We start from the raw sequence: 17,513 nt of genomic DNA, 5'->3' as shown, positions 1-17,513 counted from the left end.
TTTCTCCTACGGCTATCCCTCCCCTCTCCTCCCACCCTACAACAGGCCCTGGTGTGTGATGTTCCCCACCTTGTGTCCAAATGTTCTCATTGTTCAATTCCCACCTATGAGTGAGAATATGTGCTGTTTGGTTTTCTGTCCTTGCGATAGACTGCTCAGAGTGATGGTTTCCAGCTTTATCCACGTCCCTAAAAGGACACGAACTCATCCTTTTTTGTGGTTGCATAGTATTCCATGGTGTATATGTGCCACATTTTCTTAATCCAGTCTATCACTGATGGACACTTGGGTTGGTTCCAAGTCTTTGCTATTGTGAATAGTGCCGCAGTAAACATAACGTGTCCATGTGTCTTTATAGTTGCATGATTTATAATCCTTGGGGTATATCCCCAGTAACGGGACCGCTGGGTCAAATGGTATTTCTAGTTCTAGATCTTTGAGGAATCACCACACTGTCTTCCACAATGGTTGAACAAGTTTACACTCCCACCAACAGTGTAAAAGCATTCCTATTTCTCCACATCCTCACCAGCATATGCAGGTAAGTTCTTAAATTGCAAATTTTTTTTTTTTTGAGACGGGGTCTTGCTCTGTGTTGCCCAGGCTGGAGTGCAGTGGCGCAATCTCGGCTCACTGCAACCTCCACCTCCAGGGTTCAAGCAGTTCTCCTGCCTCAGCCTCCCGAGTAGCTGGGATTACAGGTGTGTGCCACCACACCCAGGTAATGTTTGTATTTTTGATAGAGATGGGGTTTCACCATGTTGGCCTAGCTGCTCTTAGACTCCTGATCTCAAGTGATCTGCCACTTTGGCTTCCCAAAGTGCTGTGATTACAGACATGAGCCACCACACACAGCCTCTAAACATAAATTTCTAAAGTTTGATTTATTTATGTATATATGTATGTAAGAGATAGGTTCTTGCTCTACTGCCAAGGCTGGAAGCAGTGGATCACTACAGCCTCAAACTCCTGGCCTCAAATGATTCTCTTGCCTGAGCATCCTGAGTGGATGACTAACGGCACAACCCACCATGCCTGGCTAATTTCTTTTATGCAGAGACGCAATCTCCTATGTTGCCTCGGCTGGTCTCATCCTGTCCTCATGTGATCCTCCTGCCTTGACTTCCCAAAATGTTTGTTAGGCAAAATTTTTCATTTTTTTTTTTTTGAGACAGGGTCTCACTCTGCCACAAATGAACTGGTGCAATCACAGCTCACTGCAGCCTTGACCTCCTGAGCTCAAGTGATCCTCCCACCTCAATCAGGCTCAACTCATCTTCCCACGTCAATCAGACTCCTGTGTAGCTGGAACTAGAGATGTGCACCACTGCACCTGGCTAACTTTTGTAGAGACGGGGTTTTGCCATGTTGCCTAGGCTGGTCTTGAACTCCTGGGCAGAAGCCATCTTCCCGCCTCAGACTCCCATGTAGCTAGGACTACAGGCCTATGCCACCACACTTGGCTTTTTTTTTTTTAAAGTACAGACAAGGTTTCAATTTGTTGCTCAGTTTGGTCTCGAATTCCTGAGCTCAAGCAAATCCCCTGTCTCAGCCTCCCAAAGTGCTGACATTACAGGTGTAAGCCACCTCGCCTCACCACAGTAGTATTTTAAACTAGTAAGAAAGATATTTACATGGATGTTTCTGGACAGGCATGGTGGCTCACGCCTATAATGCCAGCACTTTGGGAGGCAGAGGCGGGTGGATCACGAGGTCAGGAGATCGAGACCATCCTGGCCAACATGGTGAAATCTCGCCTCTACTAAAAACACAAAAATTAGCTGGCAGTGGTGGTGCGTGCCTGTAATCCCAGCTACTCAAGAGGCTGAGGAGTGAGAATCGCTTGAACCCGGGAGGCAGAGACTGCAGTGAGCTGAGATCATGCCACTGCACTCCAGCCTGATGACAGGGCAAGATTCCGTCTTTTAAAAAAAAAAAAAAAAAAAAAAAGCCGGGCGCGGTGGCTCAAGCCTGTAATCCCAGCACTTTGGGAGGCCGAGACGGGCGGATCACGAGGTCAGGAGATCGAGACCATCCTGGCTAACACGGTGAAACCCCGTCTCTACTAAAAATACAAAAAACTAGCCGGGCGAGGTGGCGGGCGCCTGTAGTCCCAGCTACTCGGAGGCTGAGGCAGGAGAATGGCGTAAACCCGGGAGGCGGAGCTTGCAGTGAGCTGAGATCCGGCCACTGCACTCCAGCCCGGGCGAAAGAGCAAGACTCCGTCTCAAAAAAAAAAAAAAAGAGAAAAATTTGCACGGACGTTTCTTAGACAGTGCCTCTCTTTTTTTTTTCTTTTGAGACCGAGTCTCGCTCAGTCGCCCAGGCTGGAGTGCAGTGGTGCGATCTCGGCTTGCTGCAAGCTCTGCCTTCTGGGTTCATGCCATTCTCCTGCCTCAGCCTCCCTAGTAGCTGGGACTCCAGGCGCCCACCACCGCACCTGGCTAATTTTTTTCATTTTTAGTAGAGATGAGGTTTCACTGTATCGGCCAGGATGGTCTTGATCTCCTGACCTCATGATCCACCTGCCTCAGCCTCCCAAAGTGCTGAGATTACAGGTGTGAGCCACTGCGCCCGCCTGCTTTTTTTTTGTTTGTTTTTTGTTTTTGAGATGGAGTCTCATACTGTCACCCAGGATGGAGTGCAGTGGCACAATCTCAGCTCAGTGCAACCTCCGCCTCCCAGGTTCAGGCAATTCTCTTGCCTCAGCCTCCTGAGTAGCTAGGATTAACAGGTACATGCCACCACAGCTGGCTAATTTTTGTACTTTTAGTAGACATGGGGTTTCACCATGTTGGCCAGGTTGGTCTCAAACTCCTGACTTGAAGTGATCTGCCCTCCCCGGCCTCCCACAGTGTTGGGATTACAGGTGTGAGCCCTGCACCCGGCTTTTTTTTTTTTTGATATGGAGTTTCGCTCTTCTTTCCCAGGGCTGGAATGCAATGGTGCAATCTTGACTCACTGCAACCTCCGCCTCCCAGATTCAAGCGATTCTCCAGCCTCAGCCTCCTGGGTAGCTGGGATTACAGGTGTGCGCCACCACACCTGGCAAATTTTTTTGTATTTTTAGTAGAGATCGGGTTTCACCATGTTGGGCAAGCTGCTCTCGCACTCCTAACCTCAAGTGATCTGCCTGCCTTGGCCTCCGAAAGTGCTGAAATTACAGGTGTGAGCCACCATACCCGGCCCAATTTTCTTGATGTTCTGAACAAAAGGTATTCGGCTTTGTAAGAGCAGAACTACCAAAGGAGAAACTTCTGTATGAAAAAATGCTGCAGTTTAGTATTCAGTACTGATGGATTCTGGAAAGGAGGGTGGGAAATTATATTTTTAAATAAAAATACTGGCTGGGTATGGTGGCTCATGCCTGTAATCCTAGCACTTTGGGAGGCCAAGACGGGCAGATGACCTGAGGTCAGGAGTGCGAGAGCAGCTTGGCCAACACGGTAACTGTCTCTACCAAAAATTCAAAAAAATTAGCTGGGGTTGGTGGTGCATGCCTGTAATTCCAGCTGCTCGGGACGCTGAGGCAGGAGAATCACTTGAACGCAGGAGGCAGAGGTTACAGTGAGCCGAGGCTGTGCCATTGCACTCCAACCTGGGGAACAAGAACAAAACTCTATCTCAAAATAAATTAATTAAAAATAAAAACACTTCTAATGACAATCATAGATATAATCACTTTTGGTAAAAAGTTTCAATCAGGCAAGCCGCATGGTATTTTCATTACAAAATTCCCCAACAAGAGGTAGTTCCCCAGGTCCACAGGCAAAATAGGCTCTGCCTATTCCCTTTCTTAACCTAAGAGCTTTTCACCTATGGACATAAAACTTCTTCTACACTCCTAAAAACATAATAAATTAGCCAAGAAAATGAAAATTATTAAGCCTAGTGTTTGTGAGAAATTCAGAGAGACATCATAAGTTGATCAAACTTTTTCTTTTTTTTGAGACAGAGTCTTGCTCTGTCGCCCAGGATGAAATGCAGTCGCACAATCTTGACTCACTGCAGCCTCTGTTTTCTGGGTTCAAGCAATTCTCCTGCCTCAGCCTACCAAGTAGCTGGGATTACAAGTGCGTGCCAATGTAATTTTTTTATTTTTTGGTTTTTTTTTGGAGATGGAGTCTCACTGTTGCCCAGGCTGGAGCGCAGCAGCGCGACCTTGGCTCACTGCAACCTCTGCCTCCCAGGTTCAAGCCATTTTCCTGTCTCAGCCTCCCGAGCAGCTGGAATTACAGGCGTGCACCACCAACCCCAGCTAATTTTTTTGTATTTTTAATAGAGACAGGATTTCACCATGTTGGCCAGGCTGGTCTAGAACTCCTGACCTCAGGTGATTCACCCGCTTCAGGCTCCCAAAGTGCTGGGATTACAGGCGTGAGCCACCACGCCCGGCCTTTTGTATTTTCAGTAGAGACAGGGTTTCACCATGTTGCCAGGCTGGTCTCAAACTCTTGACCTCAGGTGAGCCACCTCCCTCAGCCTCCCATAGTGTTGGGGCCACGCCCGGCCTTTTGTATTTTCAGTAGAGACAGGGTTTCACCATGTTGCCAGGCTGGTCTCAAACTCTTGACCTCAGGTGAGCCACCTCCCTCAGCCTCCCATAGTGTTGGGATTATAGGCGGCAGCCACAGTGGCTGCCTAGATCCCATATATCTTAAGTGACATTTGGCAACAGGTTCCAAGAGCTACAAAACTCAAGTTTTTTTATACAGTCTCATCTTTGAGGCTAAAATAACAAGACATAACTCCAAAAAAACTTTGCTCAAAGCTTTTGGTGGCTTGCTTTAAACAACTAAAATTTGTAAACACTCAAATGCTCGCAAACAGTGGACTGGCAAAGCAAATTATAGGACATACCTGATTTATTACCATTTTGTGATAAATCAGACTATTATAGAATCACATGAAATATTACTAAAGGGATTAAAAGTAATGCTAAAGGAACAAAAGCAAGTCATAAAATACACACAAAATTTAATTAAACCTCAGAAAATACAGAGTATATACAGCTAACAGGCATGAAGTTAGAATAACACTGAAAATAAACGTTCACATTATCAGGTAAAATTGCTTTATCTCAGAAAAATCTTAGAGGCGGGGTGCAGTCACTCACCGCTCTAATCCCAGTACTATTGGAGGCTGAGATGAGCAGATCACAAGGTCAGGAGGTCAAGACCAGCCTGGCCAAGATGCCGAAATCCTGTCTCTACTAAAAATACAAACAAAAATTAGCTAGGCATGGTGGCACGTGCCAGTAATCCCAGCTACTAGCAAGGCTGAAGCAGGAGAATCGCTTTAACTTAGGCGATGGAGGTTACAGTGAGCCAAGATCATGCCACTGCACTCCAGCCTGGGCAACAGAGCAAGACTCCATCTCAAAGTTAAAAAAAAAAAAAAGAGAGAGAGAAATCTTAAAAACAAAAACAACAGGATGGTCGTGATGGCTCACATCTATAATCCTAGCATTTTGGGAGGCCAAGTAAGGAGGATCACTTGAGCCTCCTTGGGACCAGCCTCAGCAATAGAGTGAGACGATGTCTATATAAAGAAAAAAAAAAAAAATTGGGCCGGGCGCAGTGCCTCAAGCCTGTAATCCCAGCACTTTGGGAGGCCGAGACGGGCGGATCACAAGGTCAGGAGGTCAAGACCATCCTGGCTAACATGGTGAAACCCCGTCTCTACTAAAAATACAAAAAAAAAACTAGCCAGGCGAGGTGGTGGGCGCCTGTAGTCCCAGCTACTCGGGAGGCTGAGGCAGGAGAATGGCGTAAACCCAGGAGGCGGAGCTTGCAGTGAGCTGAGATCTGGCCACTGCACTCCAGTCTGGGCGACAGAGCAAGACTCCGCCAAAAAAAAAAAAAAAGAAAAAAAAATGTATTAAAAACAACAACAAAGCTGGCCAGGTGACTCTGACCTATGAGCAGGTACTAAAGAACTCCAAGAATTTAATTTTTTTTTTTTTTTTTTTGAGACAGAGTTTCACTCTTGTTGCCCAGGTTGGACTGCAATGGCGCAATCTTGGCTCACCGCAACCTCTGCCTCCTGGGTTCAAGTGATTTTCCTGCCTCAGCGTCCTGAGTAGCTGGGATTACAGGCATGTGCCACCATGCCCAGTTAGTTTTATATTTTTAGTAGAGACAGGGTTTCTCCATGTTGGTCAGGCTGGTCTTGAACTCCAGACCTCAGGTGATCCACCAGCATCAGCCTCCCAAAGTGCTGGGATTACACGTGTGAGTCACAGCGCCTGGCCGTTTTTTTCTTTTTTGAGATGGAATCTTACTCTGTCACCCAGGCTGGGGTGCAATGGTGTGGTCTAGCTCACTGCAACCTCCGCCTCCCGGGTCCAAGTGATTCTCCCACCTCAGCCTCGCAAGTAGCTGGGACTACAGGTGCGTGCCACCATACCCAGGTAATTTTTTTGTATTTTTAGTAGAGATGGGGTTTCACCATGTTGGCCAGGCTGGTCTTGAACTCCTGACCTTGTCATCCGCCCACCTTGGCCGCCCAAAGTGCGGGATTACATGCCTGAACCACTGCGCCTGGCCTTGGTGTTTTTTCTTTGAGATGGAGTTTCGCTCTGTCACCAGGCTGGAGTGCAGTGGCACAATCTTGGCTCACTGCAACCTCCGCCTCCCGGGTTCAAGTGATTTTCCCACCTCAGTCTCCTGAGTAGCTGGTGCTACAGGTGTGTGCCACCACACCCAGCTAATTTTTGTATTTTTAGTAGAGATGGGGTTTCACCATGTTGGCCAGGATGGTCTCGATCTCTTGGCCTTGCGATCTGCCTGCCTTAGCCTCCCAAAGTGCTGGGATTACAAGCACGAGCCGCCGTGCCCCGCCTATTTTTAAAATTCTTTTTTTTTTGACACAGGGTCTCATTCTGTCACCTAGGCTAGATTGTAGTGGCATGATCATATAGCTCACTGCAGCCTTGAACTCCTGGGCTCAAGCGATCCTCCTGCTTCAGTCTCCCAAGTAGCTAGGACCACAGGTGATCAGCACGTCCAGCTCATTTTTAATTTTTTTGTAGAGATGGAGGTCTCGGCCAGGCATGATGGCTCACGCCTATAATCCCAGCACTTTGGGAGGCTGAGGCGGGCAGATTACTTGAGGTCTGGAGTTCCAGACCAACCTAGCCAACATGGCAAACGCTGTCTCTACTGAAAATACGAAAATTAGCTGGGCATGGTGGTGTGGGCCTGTAATCCCAGCTACTTGGTAGGCTGAGGAAGGAGAATCACCGGAACCCAGGAGACAGAGGATGCAGTGAGCTAAGATCACGCCACTGCACTCCAGCCTAGGCAACAGAGACTCTGACTCAAAAAAAAAAAAAAAAAAAGAAAAAAAAAGAGATGAGGGTCTCTCTGCTGCCTAGGCTGGTCTTGAACTCTAGGCTTCAAGTGATCCTCCTAACTCAGCCTCCCAAAGCACTGGGATTACAGGCATGAGCCACCATGCCTGGCAAGAATTTCATTTCTTTAAAAACTCCATTTTGGGGGGTGTTAAAAACTAAGCTCCTGGGCTGGGCACAGGGGCTCATTCCTGTAATCCCAGCACTTTGGAAGGCCAAGGAGGAAAAAAATCACTTAAATTCTGGAGTTGTAAGAACAAGTCCTTGACTACTATTAAGATTAAGATGCGTTGCAGGCTAGGCATGGTGGCTCAGACCTGTCATCACCGCACTTTGGGAGTCCAAGGCAGGTGGATCACTTTAGGTCAGGAGTTCAAGACCAGCCTGGCCAACATGGTGAAACCCCGTCTCTACTAAAAATACAAAAATTAGCCAGTAATCCCAGCTACTCAGGAGGGCCTGGCCAACATGGCGAAACCCCGTCTCTACTGAAAATACAAAAATGAGCCAGTAATCCCAGCTACTCAGGAGGGTGACGTAGGATAAATCACTTCAACCTGGGAGACAGAGGTTGCAGTGAGCCAAGATCCCGCCACTGCACTCAAAACTCAAACTCAAACTCAAAAAAAAAAAGATTTGTTGCTACTTAAAGCCTGAGAATGCATGGTCATTCTTCAGAGCCATAGTTTTTTTTTTTTCTTGTTGAGATGAAGTCTTGCTCTGTCGCCCAGGCTGGAGTGCAGTGGTGTGATCTCAGCTCACTGCAAGATCCACCTTCCAGGTTCACGCCATTCTCCTGCCTCAGCCTCCTGAGTAGCTGGGACTACAGGCACCTGCCACCACGCCCAGCTATTTTTTTGTATTTCTAGTAGACACGGAGTTTCACCATGTTAGCTAGGATGGTCTCGATCTCCTGACCTCGTGATCCGCCCGCCTCGGCCTCCCAAAGTGCTGGGATTATAGGTGTGAGCCACTGTACCCGGCCCAGAGCCATAGTTTTTAGCAGTCTTTTTTTGAGAGAGGTGTTGACCCCTCAAACCTCAACGTTCTTACTTACCTTTAAGGGATGATGCCACACAATTTGTGTATCAACTACCTGTATCAGGCAGTAAATTATTTCTTAGGTATATACCTCTTATGGCTTGAATGTGCCCCTGAAAAGGATGTTTTGGAAATTAAATCCCCAGTGCAACAGTGTTGGGAGGTAGGGGCCTAATGGAAGGTGTTGACATCATGAGAAGACATTCAAACCACAGGAGTAATCAAGAAAGTTTCTCCTAGAAACATTTAAATTTATATTTTATTTTATGTATTTATTTGAGACAGGTTCTCACTCTGTTGCCCAGGCTGGAGTGCAGTGCAAAACCTCAGATCACTGCAACCTCCACCTCCTGAGTAGTTGTGATTATAGGTGTGCACCACCACGCCCAGCTAATTTTTATGTTTTTAGTAGAGATAGGGTTTCACCATGTTGGCCAGGCTGGTCTCGAACTCCTTAACTCAGGTGATCCGCCTGTCTCAGACTACCAAAGTGCTGAGATTACAGGCGTAAGTCACCGCTCCTGGCTAAATTCTACATATTTTAAATGTGTTAAGTCTCAAATGAAATAACATATGCAGTTTGCAAATACAAAATGGTATAATGTAGTTCTGAAATTTCTCTCATATTCAAATTTTAGCTTTCTAACTAACCCACACTGGGGTGTTTTGTTTGCTTTTTTTTAGGTGGCAAATGGTAGGAGAGAGGAATAAGCATCTATCATTTTAAGCATCAAATAGTACAAAAGGTTTTCTGAACTGAAAAGAAATTACTACCAATTATAGAGTATTTAATATTAAAACACATTTTACTCTTCCAAGATACACAGAGTGGAGAAAATTAACATTCTTAGCACTTACTATGTCACATCTGGAACTATCTCAGAGATAAAAGATCCATTTTACAGATTAATGAGGTTCAACCCAATTAGTAATTGTCCCAAAGTCTAAGTGTGAATGCCAGAGTGATGAATTGAACCCAGGTTTGTATACAAAACCACTGTTGCAACTATGGCATTCGTTTGTACTTCAAAATATTTAATAAGATCGATTTCCAGGTCCACCAATATTTGTTAGGTAACCAATCAAGCCAGAGTGTTAGAAAATAGGAGTTGGCATGCCTAATGAACACCAAGCCAGTGGGAGGACCAGAAAGCTAGTTATAAAACAGCATCAGGGAAAAAAATGGTAAAAAAGGTTTTGGGTAAAGAAAAACAACAAATTTTGCACTGGTCAAAGTGTATATACATCAACATTCTCTCACAAACAAAAAAATCTTAAATCATATTTTTGGGAGAAATAATGTTAGCAACTGTAAAGCATTCAACAAAACATTCTATGTACAAACCCAACTTGACTTCAATGAAGGACGTGCGAGAAAAAAATGTAAAAAACAAAACCAAACCATACCTGTTGCTTTAACAGCTGTGGGTCTAGTGGTCATGACTGGTTTTGGAGGATTCTGAACAACTCTAGGAACCTCCTGCACCGCTTCCTGTTCATCTGGATTAGAAAAAAAAAAAGAAAGAAAACTGTAGTCAGATTCCAGACCAGAGAAAACACTAGAGGTGACAAATCACATCTGGATTAGAAAAAAAAAAAGGAAAACTGTAGTCAGATTCCAGAGAAAACACTAGAGGTGACAAATCAACCGTTCATTTAACCTTTCAGCTCTAGGTTCCACCAATTTAAAAAAAGTGCATTTCGGCTGCGCTCGCACCTGTAATCCCAGCACTTTGGGAGGCCAAGACGGGGGCGGGGGATGTCACTTGAGGTCAGGGGTTCAAGACCAGTCTGGCCACCATGGTGAAACCCCATCTCTACTAAAAATACAAAAAAATTAAAAAAATAAAAAGTAGCTGGGCGTGGTGGCACTCGCCTGTAATCCCAGCTACTCCAGAGGCTGAGGCAGGAGGATCGCTTGAACCCAGGAGGGAGAGGTTACTGCAGCCTGGGCCACAGAGGGTGACTTCATCTCAAAAAAAAAAAAAAGGACATTTTGCTGACCCAAATAATTGGGAGATGATAAACACACGGAGCTGGAATCTTTTTTTTTGTTTTATGAGATGGAGTTTTGCTCTTGTCGCCCAGGCTGGTCAAACTCCTGACCTCAAGTGATCTGCCTACCTCGGCCTCCCAAAGTGCTGGGATTACAGGCATGAGCCACCGCGCCCTGGAGTCTTTCATCTGCCTACAAACTTCAACATCAAGGGAAGGCTCTGATCATGGTAAATAAAAATTATTAATACAGCTTCATGGCCGGACGAGGTGGCTCTCGCCTGTACTGATCGCTTGAGCCCTGGAGTTCGAGACCAGCCCAGGCAACATGAAGAAACTCCGTCTCTACTGAAAATACAAAAATAAGTCGGGCATGGCGGCACGATCCTGTAGTCCCAGCTACCCAGGAGGCTAAGGTGGGAAGACCGCTTGAACCCGGGAGGTGGAGGTTGCAGTGAGCCCAAGATCGCGCCACTGCACTCTAGCCTGGACGACAGACTGAAACCTTGTCTCGAAAATACAAAACAAAACTCTTAAAAAGTTACATCTGCAATACTTACAAATACATACAAAAACAGTAAGCATTCTCCAGGCTACGATAGGACCTTTACAAGACACACCAAACACTGCTATTGGCGGATTTTCTGCAATTAACGACCCAGCGTGATCTCTGAACATCCGAAACGGTGGCGGCTCCTCCCGTGCCTAGCTAGCCCCACAGTCACTTTAAATCCAAGCACCACTCCGGTGAGAACCACACAAATACTTAGAAACCCACCAGCTCCATTTCTCCAGGAGTTTTGCTAGTGTAGGGATGCTTACGAGCTTTTTCTAAACGTCTCTATCCCCGTTTTGACAAAACCGAAAGGAGGCAGATGACGTGTGGAAAGGCCTGGTCCACAGTCACAGGCCGCGCACGCGGAAACTCATCCTCACATCCACTCTCTGCATTACCCAAAACCGACCTGGGGCGTTTGGGAGACTCAGGGTGTCCGAACCTCGGTCCTATTTCAAACGTTCCTGGGGCAAGCCCCGCACCAGAGATGGCGCCTCGGGCTTGGCCCGGGCCGAGGGCGCAGAACACGGCCTGGCCCTTCTGCGGCCCGGAGCCCAGGGCCGACCCGCCTGCAGTCCCGCAGCAGGCAGGCCTCAGAAGCCGACCTCGCCCGCCTCCCTCGCTGGGTCTGGCCAGGCGCCCTGAGGAGCCTAGGCCGCAAGCCCTGAGCTCGAGTTCGGGTCCCCCCGCGCACCCTTGCCTTCTGAAGGCGAGTCGTCCGAGGCCGCGGCGGCAGTCAGCGCGGTGGTGGTGGTCGTCGCCGCCGCCGGGGCGGGCTGGCTGGGGACCGCAGCCGTTGAGTCCGGCTCGGTGTCGGGTTCCGGCTCCGGGTCCCGGCCGGGCGTGCTGCCCCGAGGACCCGGCGGAGAGAGCTGCAGGATGGGCCTGCGGCCGGGTACCGCTCGGGACTTCTTCCCCATCGCGAGCCCGAGCGCGAGCAGCGAGCGTCGGGAGGCCGAGAGGGGCGGGCGCTGGGCGCTGGGCACTGCGACGCGTAATCAATATTCATGCACCGCGACACCGCCTCCAGCCCGGATCCGCTTTCAACCGGCCGAGCGCGCGCTTGCGCAAGCGCCTCGGGCCCCTCGGTTCTTCTGGCTCCTAGTCACCGGGAGAAAGGGCGGGCTTACCTACGGCGCTAGGTGATTGGCTGTTTTGACCCAGAGAAGGGACCCGTGGCCAATGGAAAAGGAAAAAGGATGAGTGTCCAGCCAGTAGTGGGGTAGAGCCTGAATTAGAATGACTTCCCCACTTCCGTCGGGTTCCACCCATGCGCTTTCCCCGAGCCTTTTCTTTACTCTCTTGTCCTCCATCTTGTGGCTATTCTCGGTCGAGCGTTCCATGTTGTTTGTCTTCTAGAAAGGTGTGCTTCTGGGCCGAGCGCGCTCACGCCTGTAATGCCAACACTTTGGGAGGCCGAGGCGGGTGGATCTCGAGGTCAGGAGTTCAAGACCAGCTTGTCCAAGATGGTGAAACCCCGTCTGTAATAAAAATACAAAAAGAGTAGCCGGGCGCGGTGGCAGGCGCCTGTAATCCTAGCTAATCGGGATACTGAGGCAGGCAAATCGCTTGAACCCGGCGACAGAGGTTGCAGTGAGCCGATATCGCGCCACTGCACCCCACCCTGGGCGACAGAGTGAGACTGTGTCAAAAAAAGTAAAAAAAGAAAGGTGTGCTGTTTTCCGGGCCCTTCCCCAAGTTTCGCCCTGATTATCGTGGCTTACTTTGGGTATAGTATTGACCATTAAATAAAGCAGTGGATCTTTTATAAGCTTTTGTAATTTCTTACAGTCCAAATAGATGTCTCATATTTTCTCGCTTATTAGCTGGGGAAAAACACGAGATATTCTACTACCTACAAGGAAAAAGCCTAAAATTGTTGGGATGGAATACAGGAACCTTACCAGTTTTGTACCACTACCATCGTCAACCTGCTTTAATTAATTTACCCTTTAACACTGTCCCCTCTCCTGTCTCCTCTACATGTGGAGCCCGCCACTTGGAGCATCACCTCCCTGTTTTCCTTTGCACTGAATGGAATGATTGCTGCATCACATGATGGAAGTCTTTTATTCTTTCATCAAGGCGCAATGCAGACGCAGTGCAGGCGTGACTTCTCCCGCCCAGCCGCTTCCTGGCACTTGCCATCTTGTTGACATCCGTCTCCCCTCTAAACTAAGGAATGCGAGTGGTATTTATTTTTATATCCGTCTCCCCCCTAAACTAAGGAATGTGAGTGGTATTTATTTTTATATCCGCAGCAGCTCAGTTCCCACTAAAAATATCTCATACTGAGCTCCACGTGTCAGTCACCAAGCACTTTACACGTAGAATTGCATTTGATTCCCTTTTAAAATGATTATTTCTATTTTTATTTTTAAAAGTGTCTTGCTCTCTCATCCAGGTTGGGGTAACGTGGCATGTTCATAGCTCACTGCAGCCTCAAACTCCTGGGCTAAAGCCATCCTCTTGCCTCAACTTACCGTGTAGCTAGGACTACAGTGGTGTTTTTTTTTGAGACGGTGTCTCGCTCAGTCGCCTGGGCCGGAGTGCAATGGTGCAATTTCAACTTACTGCAGCTTCTGCCCTCCAGGTTCAGGCGACTCTCCTGCCTCAGCCTCCTGTGTAGTTGAGATAACAGGTGTCCACCGCCAAGCCTGGCTAATTCTTTTATTTTTAGTATAGACACGGTTTTGCCATATTGGTCAGGCTGGTCTCAAACTCCCGACCTCAGGTGATGCACCTGCCTTGGCCTCCCAAAGCACTGGGATTACAGGCATGAGCCACCGTGCCCGGCCTAATTTTTTAATTTTAATTTTAATTAATTTATTTTTGAGAGAGTTTCGCTGTGTTGCCAGGCTGGAGTGCAGTGGCATGATCTTGGCTCACTGCAGTCTTTGCCTCCCAGGTTCAAGCGATTCCCCTGCCTCAGCCTCCTGAGTAACTGGGACTACAGGCGTGCACCACCTTGCCTGGCTAACTTTTTGTATCTTAGTAGAGTCGGGGTTTCATCATATTGGCCAGGCTGGTCTAGATCTCCTGACCTCATGAGCTGTCTGCCTCGGCCTCCCAAAGTGCTGAGATTACAGATTTTTATTTTGTATACAGAGTTGCCCAGGTTGGAGAGCAGTGGCACGATCTTGGCTTACTGCAACCTCCACCTCGTGGGTTCAAGTGATTCTCCCACCTCAGCCTCCCAAGTAGTTGGGACAACAGGCGCATGCCACCATCCCCACTAATTTTTGTATTTTTAGTAGAGACGAGGTTTCACCATGTTGGTCAGGCTGGTCTTGAACTCCTGACCTCAAGTGATCTGCCTGCCTCAGCCTCCCAAAGTGCTGGGATTACAGGCGTGAGCCACCGTGCCTGGCCTAATTTTTTTTTTTAGAGGGAGTTTTGTTCTTGTCACCCAGGCTGGAGTGCAATGGCACGATCTCAGCTCAATGCAACTTCTGCCTCCCGGGTTCAAGCAATTCTCCTCCCTCAGCCTCCTGAGTAGCTGGAATAACAGGCGCCCGCCACCAAACCCTACTAATTTTTTGTTTTGTTTTTTTTTTTTTTTTTTGAGACGGAGTCTGGCTCTGTCGCCCAGGCTGGAGTGCGATGGCCGGATCTCAGCTCACTGCAAGCTCCGCCTCCCATGTTCACGCCATTCTCCTGCCTCCGCCTCCCAAGTAGCTGGGACTACAGGCGCCCGCCTCCTCGCCCGGCTAGTTTTTTGTATTCTTTAGTAGAGACGGGGTTTCACCGTATTAGCCAGGATGGTCTCGATCTCCTGACCTTGTGATCCGCCCGTCTCGGCCTCCCAAAGTGCTGGGATTACAGGCTTGAGCCACCGCGCCCGGCCAATTTTTTGTATTTTTAGTAGAGACGGGGTTTCACCATGTTGGCCAGGCTGGGCTCAAACTCCTGACTTCAGGTAATCCACCTGCCTCGGCTTCCAAGAGTGCTAGGATTACAGGTGTGAGCCACTGTGCCTGGCCCCAAGAATTCGCTGTTTTAAAGCTGTTAGCAATTTTCTACTTTATTTAATGACACAGTAAAATAAGGAGTTTTGTATAGGAACTTTGAAGCCAAACATCTGGATTGAAACTTTTCTTCAGCACCTTCCAGATATGAAGGCTTAGACAAATTTCTTAACATCCCTAAACTTGTTTCTGCAACCACAAAATGCATTAGTACTAGTATCCATAGATCCATAGGGTTGTTGTGAAGTTTAAATTGTATCATAGTTTTTTTTTTTTGTTTTTTGAGACGGAGTCTTGCTCAGTCACCAGGCTGGAGTGCAATGGCATGATCTCGGTTCACTGCAACCTCCGCCTCCCGGGTTCAAATGATTCTCCTGCCTTAGCCTCCCGAATAGCTGGGACTCCAGGTGCATGCCACCAAGTCCAGATAATTTTTGTATTTTTAGTAGAGACAGGGTTTCCCTATGTTGGCCAGGTTGGTCTCAAACTCCTGACCTCAGGTGATCTGCCCACCTTGGCCTCTGAAAGTGCTGGGATTACAGGCGTAAGCCACCATGCCGACCTGTATCATAGTTCTAAGACCTTTGCATTGCACCTGGAAAAAAATAAACACTGGTAGCTGTGGAGTCCTAATAAGGGAAAAGGAGTCAGGCTGGCAGTAGGGGAGAACGAAAAGAAAAAGTAGATAAGCTCTAAGTCTGCCTTTCTTCATGATCCAGGACATATAGTCCTCCTGTGCAAGTAACTCACAATCTTCCTATGCCCAACTTATCCCCAGAACCTTGGCTGATAGAAAAATGCAAGTTAGCTCAGTGCAACCTTGGCATTATCAAATACTGCATGTAGCCCTCTCCAGCATAAGCACCATTCTGTAAAATCCCCAGCAAGCATTTGTCTCCTTGTGGTCAGCTCCTCTCTTAGTGACCTGCCCGTTGCATCCTTGGAATGTATTTTTATACTATCTGCCTTTGTTTACCTGTCTTGGTAAGTTCCTTTACCGCCTCTGCAACACTGCCCCAATTAGTTGTTACCTGACAGCAGCTATTATTACTATTAACGATCCTTTTGTCTACACAAAAGTCCAAGTAATATTATAAAACTGGTTGGAACTAAGTTGAGATTATGAGCTCAACCAAAATGTATAGAAATGTGAAAGGCTGTTTTCCTTGGGGGAAACATACATTTCTGGAGGTGATGGTTATTTATGCTTATACCAAGGGTTCTCAGCCATCTGGAGGGCATTAAAGCAATATAAAAATCCGAACCAGTTGGAGTGGGGTGGGAGTGCAGGACCTATATCAATGTACTTTATTTTAATGTAATTATTTGAAACAGGGTCTTGCTCTGTTGCCCAGGCTGGAGTACAATGGCATGATCATGGCTCACTGCAGCCTTTTCCTCTTGAGGCTCAAGGGATCCTCTCACCTCAGCCTCCCGAGTAGCTGAGACTACAGGTGCATGCCACCAATACCAGCTAATTTTTTATTTTTGGTAGAGATAGGGTTTTGCCATGTTGTCTGTGCTGGTCTGGAACTCCTGGGTTCAAGCCGTCCGCCCATCTCAGTCTCCCAAAGCATTGGGATTACAAGCGTGAGCCATTGCACTTTGCCAGTTTATGTATTATTTTGAGATGGAGTTTCATGCCTTGTCGCCCAGGCTGGAGTGCAATGGTGCAATCTCAGCTCACTGCAACCTCTGCCTCCTGGGTTCGAGCGATTCTCCTGCCTCAGCCTCCCAAGTAGCTGAGATTACAGGTGTGCGCCACCACGCCTGGCTAATTTTTGTATTTTTAGTAGAGATGGGGTTTCACCATGTTGGCTATGGCTGGTCTCAAACTCCTGAACCTCAGGTGATCCACCTGCCTCAGCCTCCCAAAGTGCTGGGATTACAGCCATGAGCTACCATGCCCGGCTGCCAGTTTATTTTTAAGTAAAGACAGGGTCTTGTTTTGTTTCCCAGGATAGACTCAAACTGTTGGCCTCAAGCCATCTACCTTAGCCTCCCAAAGTGCTGGGATTATAGTTGTGATGAACTGCAACCAGCTTGCTTTTTTAAAAAGCTCCTTAGATTATTCTAATGCTTAGCCAGAGTTGATAACCATTGGCTTTTTTCCCTAGCTTATTTGAGGCATAATTGATAAAAATTGTATATATTTAAGGTATATAATGTGATTTGATGTACATATACATAGTGAAATGATTACCACAATCAGTTATTCAATAAACTTTATAGGAGGGTGGATGGGCACGGTGGCTTACGCCTGTAATCCCGTAATCCCAGCACTTTGGCAGGCTGAGGCAGGCAGATCACAAGGTCAAGAGATCGAGACCATCCTGGCCAATATGGTGAAACCTCGTCTCTACTAAAAATACAAAAATTAGCTGGGTGTGGTTGCGTGTGCCTGTAGTCCCAGCTACTCTCGGGAGGCTGAGACAGGAGAATCACTTGGACCTGGGAGGTGGAGGTTGCAGTGAGCCGAGATCACACCATTGCACTCCAGCCTGGCAACAGTGTAATCCCAGCACTTCGGGAGGCAGAGGCAGGTGGATCACCTGAGGTCTGGAGTTCAAGACCAGCCTGACCAATGTGGTGAAACACC

The 17,513-nt window shown here is 47.6% G+C and overlaps 1 protein-coding gene across 2 annotated transcripts in view; it reads right to left on the bottom strand.

Annotated features, from left to right (window-relative positions):
• Positions 1-12,036, bottom strand: part of FNBP4 (formin binding protein 4) — a 54,228-nt gene extending 42,192 nt beyond the window's left edge. The window contains exons 1-2 of one of the 2 annotated variants that reach the window (XM_033207892.1): positions 11,641-12,036; positions 9,803-9,895 (exon numbers count right to left, since the gene is read on the bottom strand). In XM_033207892.1, coding sequence (XP_033063783.1) covers positions 9,803-9,895; positions 11,641-11,866 — 319 coding nt within the window. In that variant the 5' untranslated portion in view covers positions 11,867-12,036. The remainder of the gene's footprint in view (positions 1-9,802; positions 9,896-11,640) is intronic. The other variant, XM_033207894.1, reaches the window with a different exon arrangement.
• Between the last annotated feature and the right edge of the window lie 5,477 nt (positions 12,037-17,513).

The sequence above is a fragment of the Trachypithecus francoisi genome, unplaced genomic scaffold (assembly GCF_009764315.1).
Source record: "Trachypithecus francoisi isolate TF-2019V2 unplaced genomic scaffold, Tfra_2.0 Lachesis_group8, whole genome shotgun sequence".
Classification (NCBI taxonomy): Eukaryota; Metazoa; Chordata; class Mammalia; order Primates; family Cercopithecidae; genus Trachypithecus; species Trachypithecus francoisi.
The sequence above is the reverse complement of the archived record's forward strand: the minus strand, read 5'-3'. Positions and strand labels throughout refer to the sequence as shown.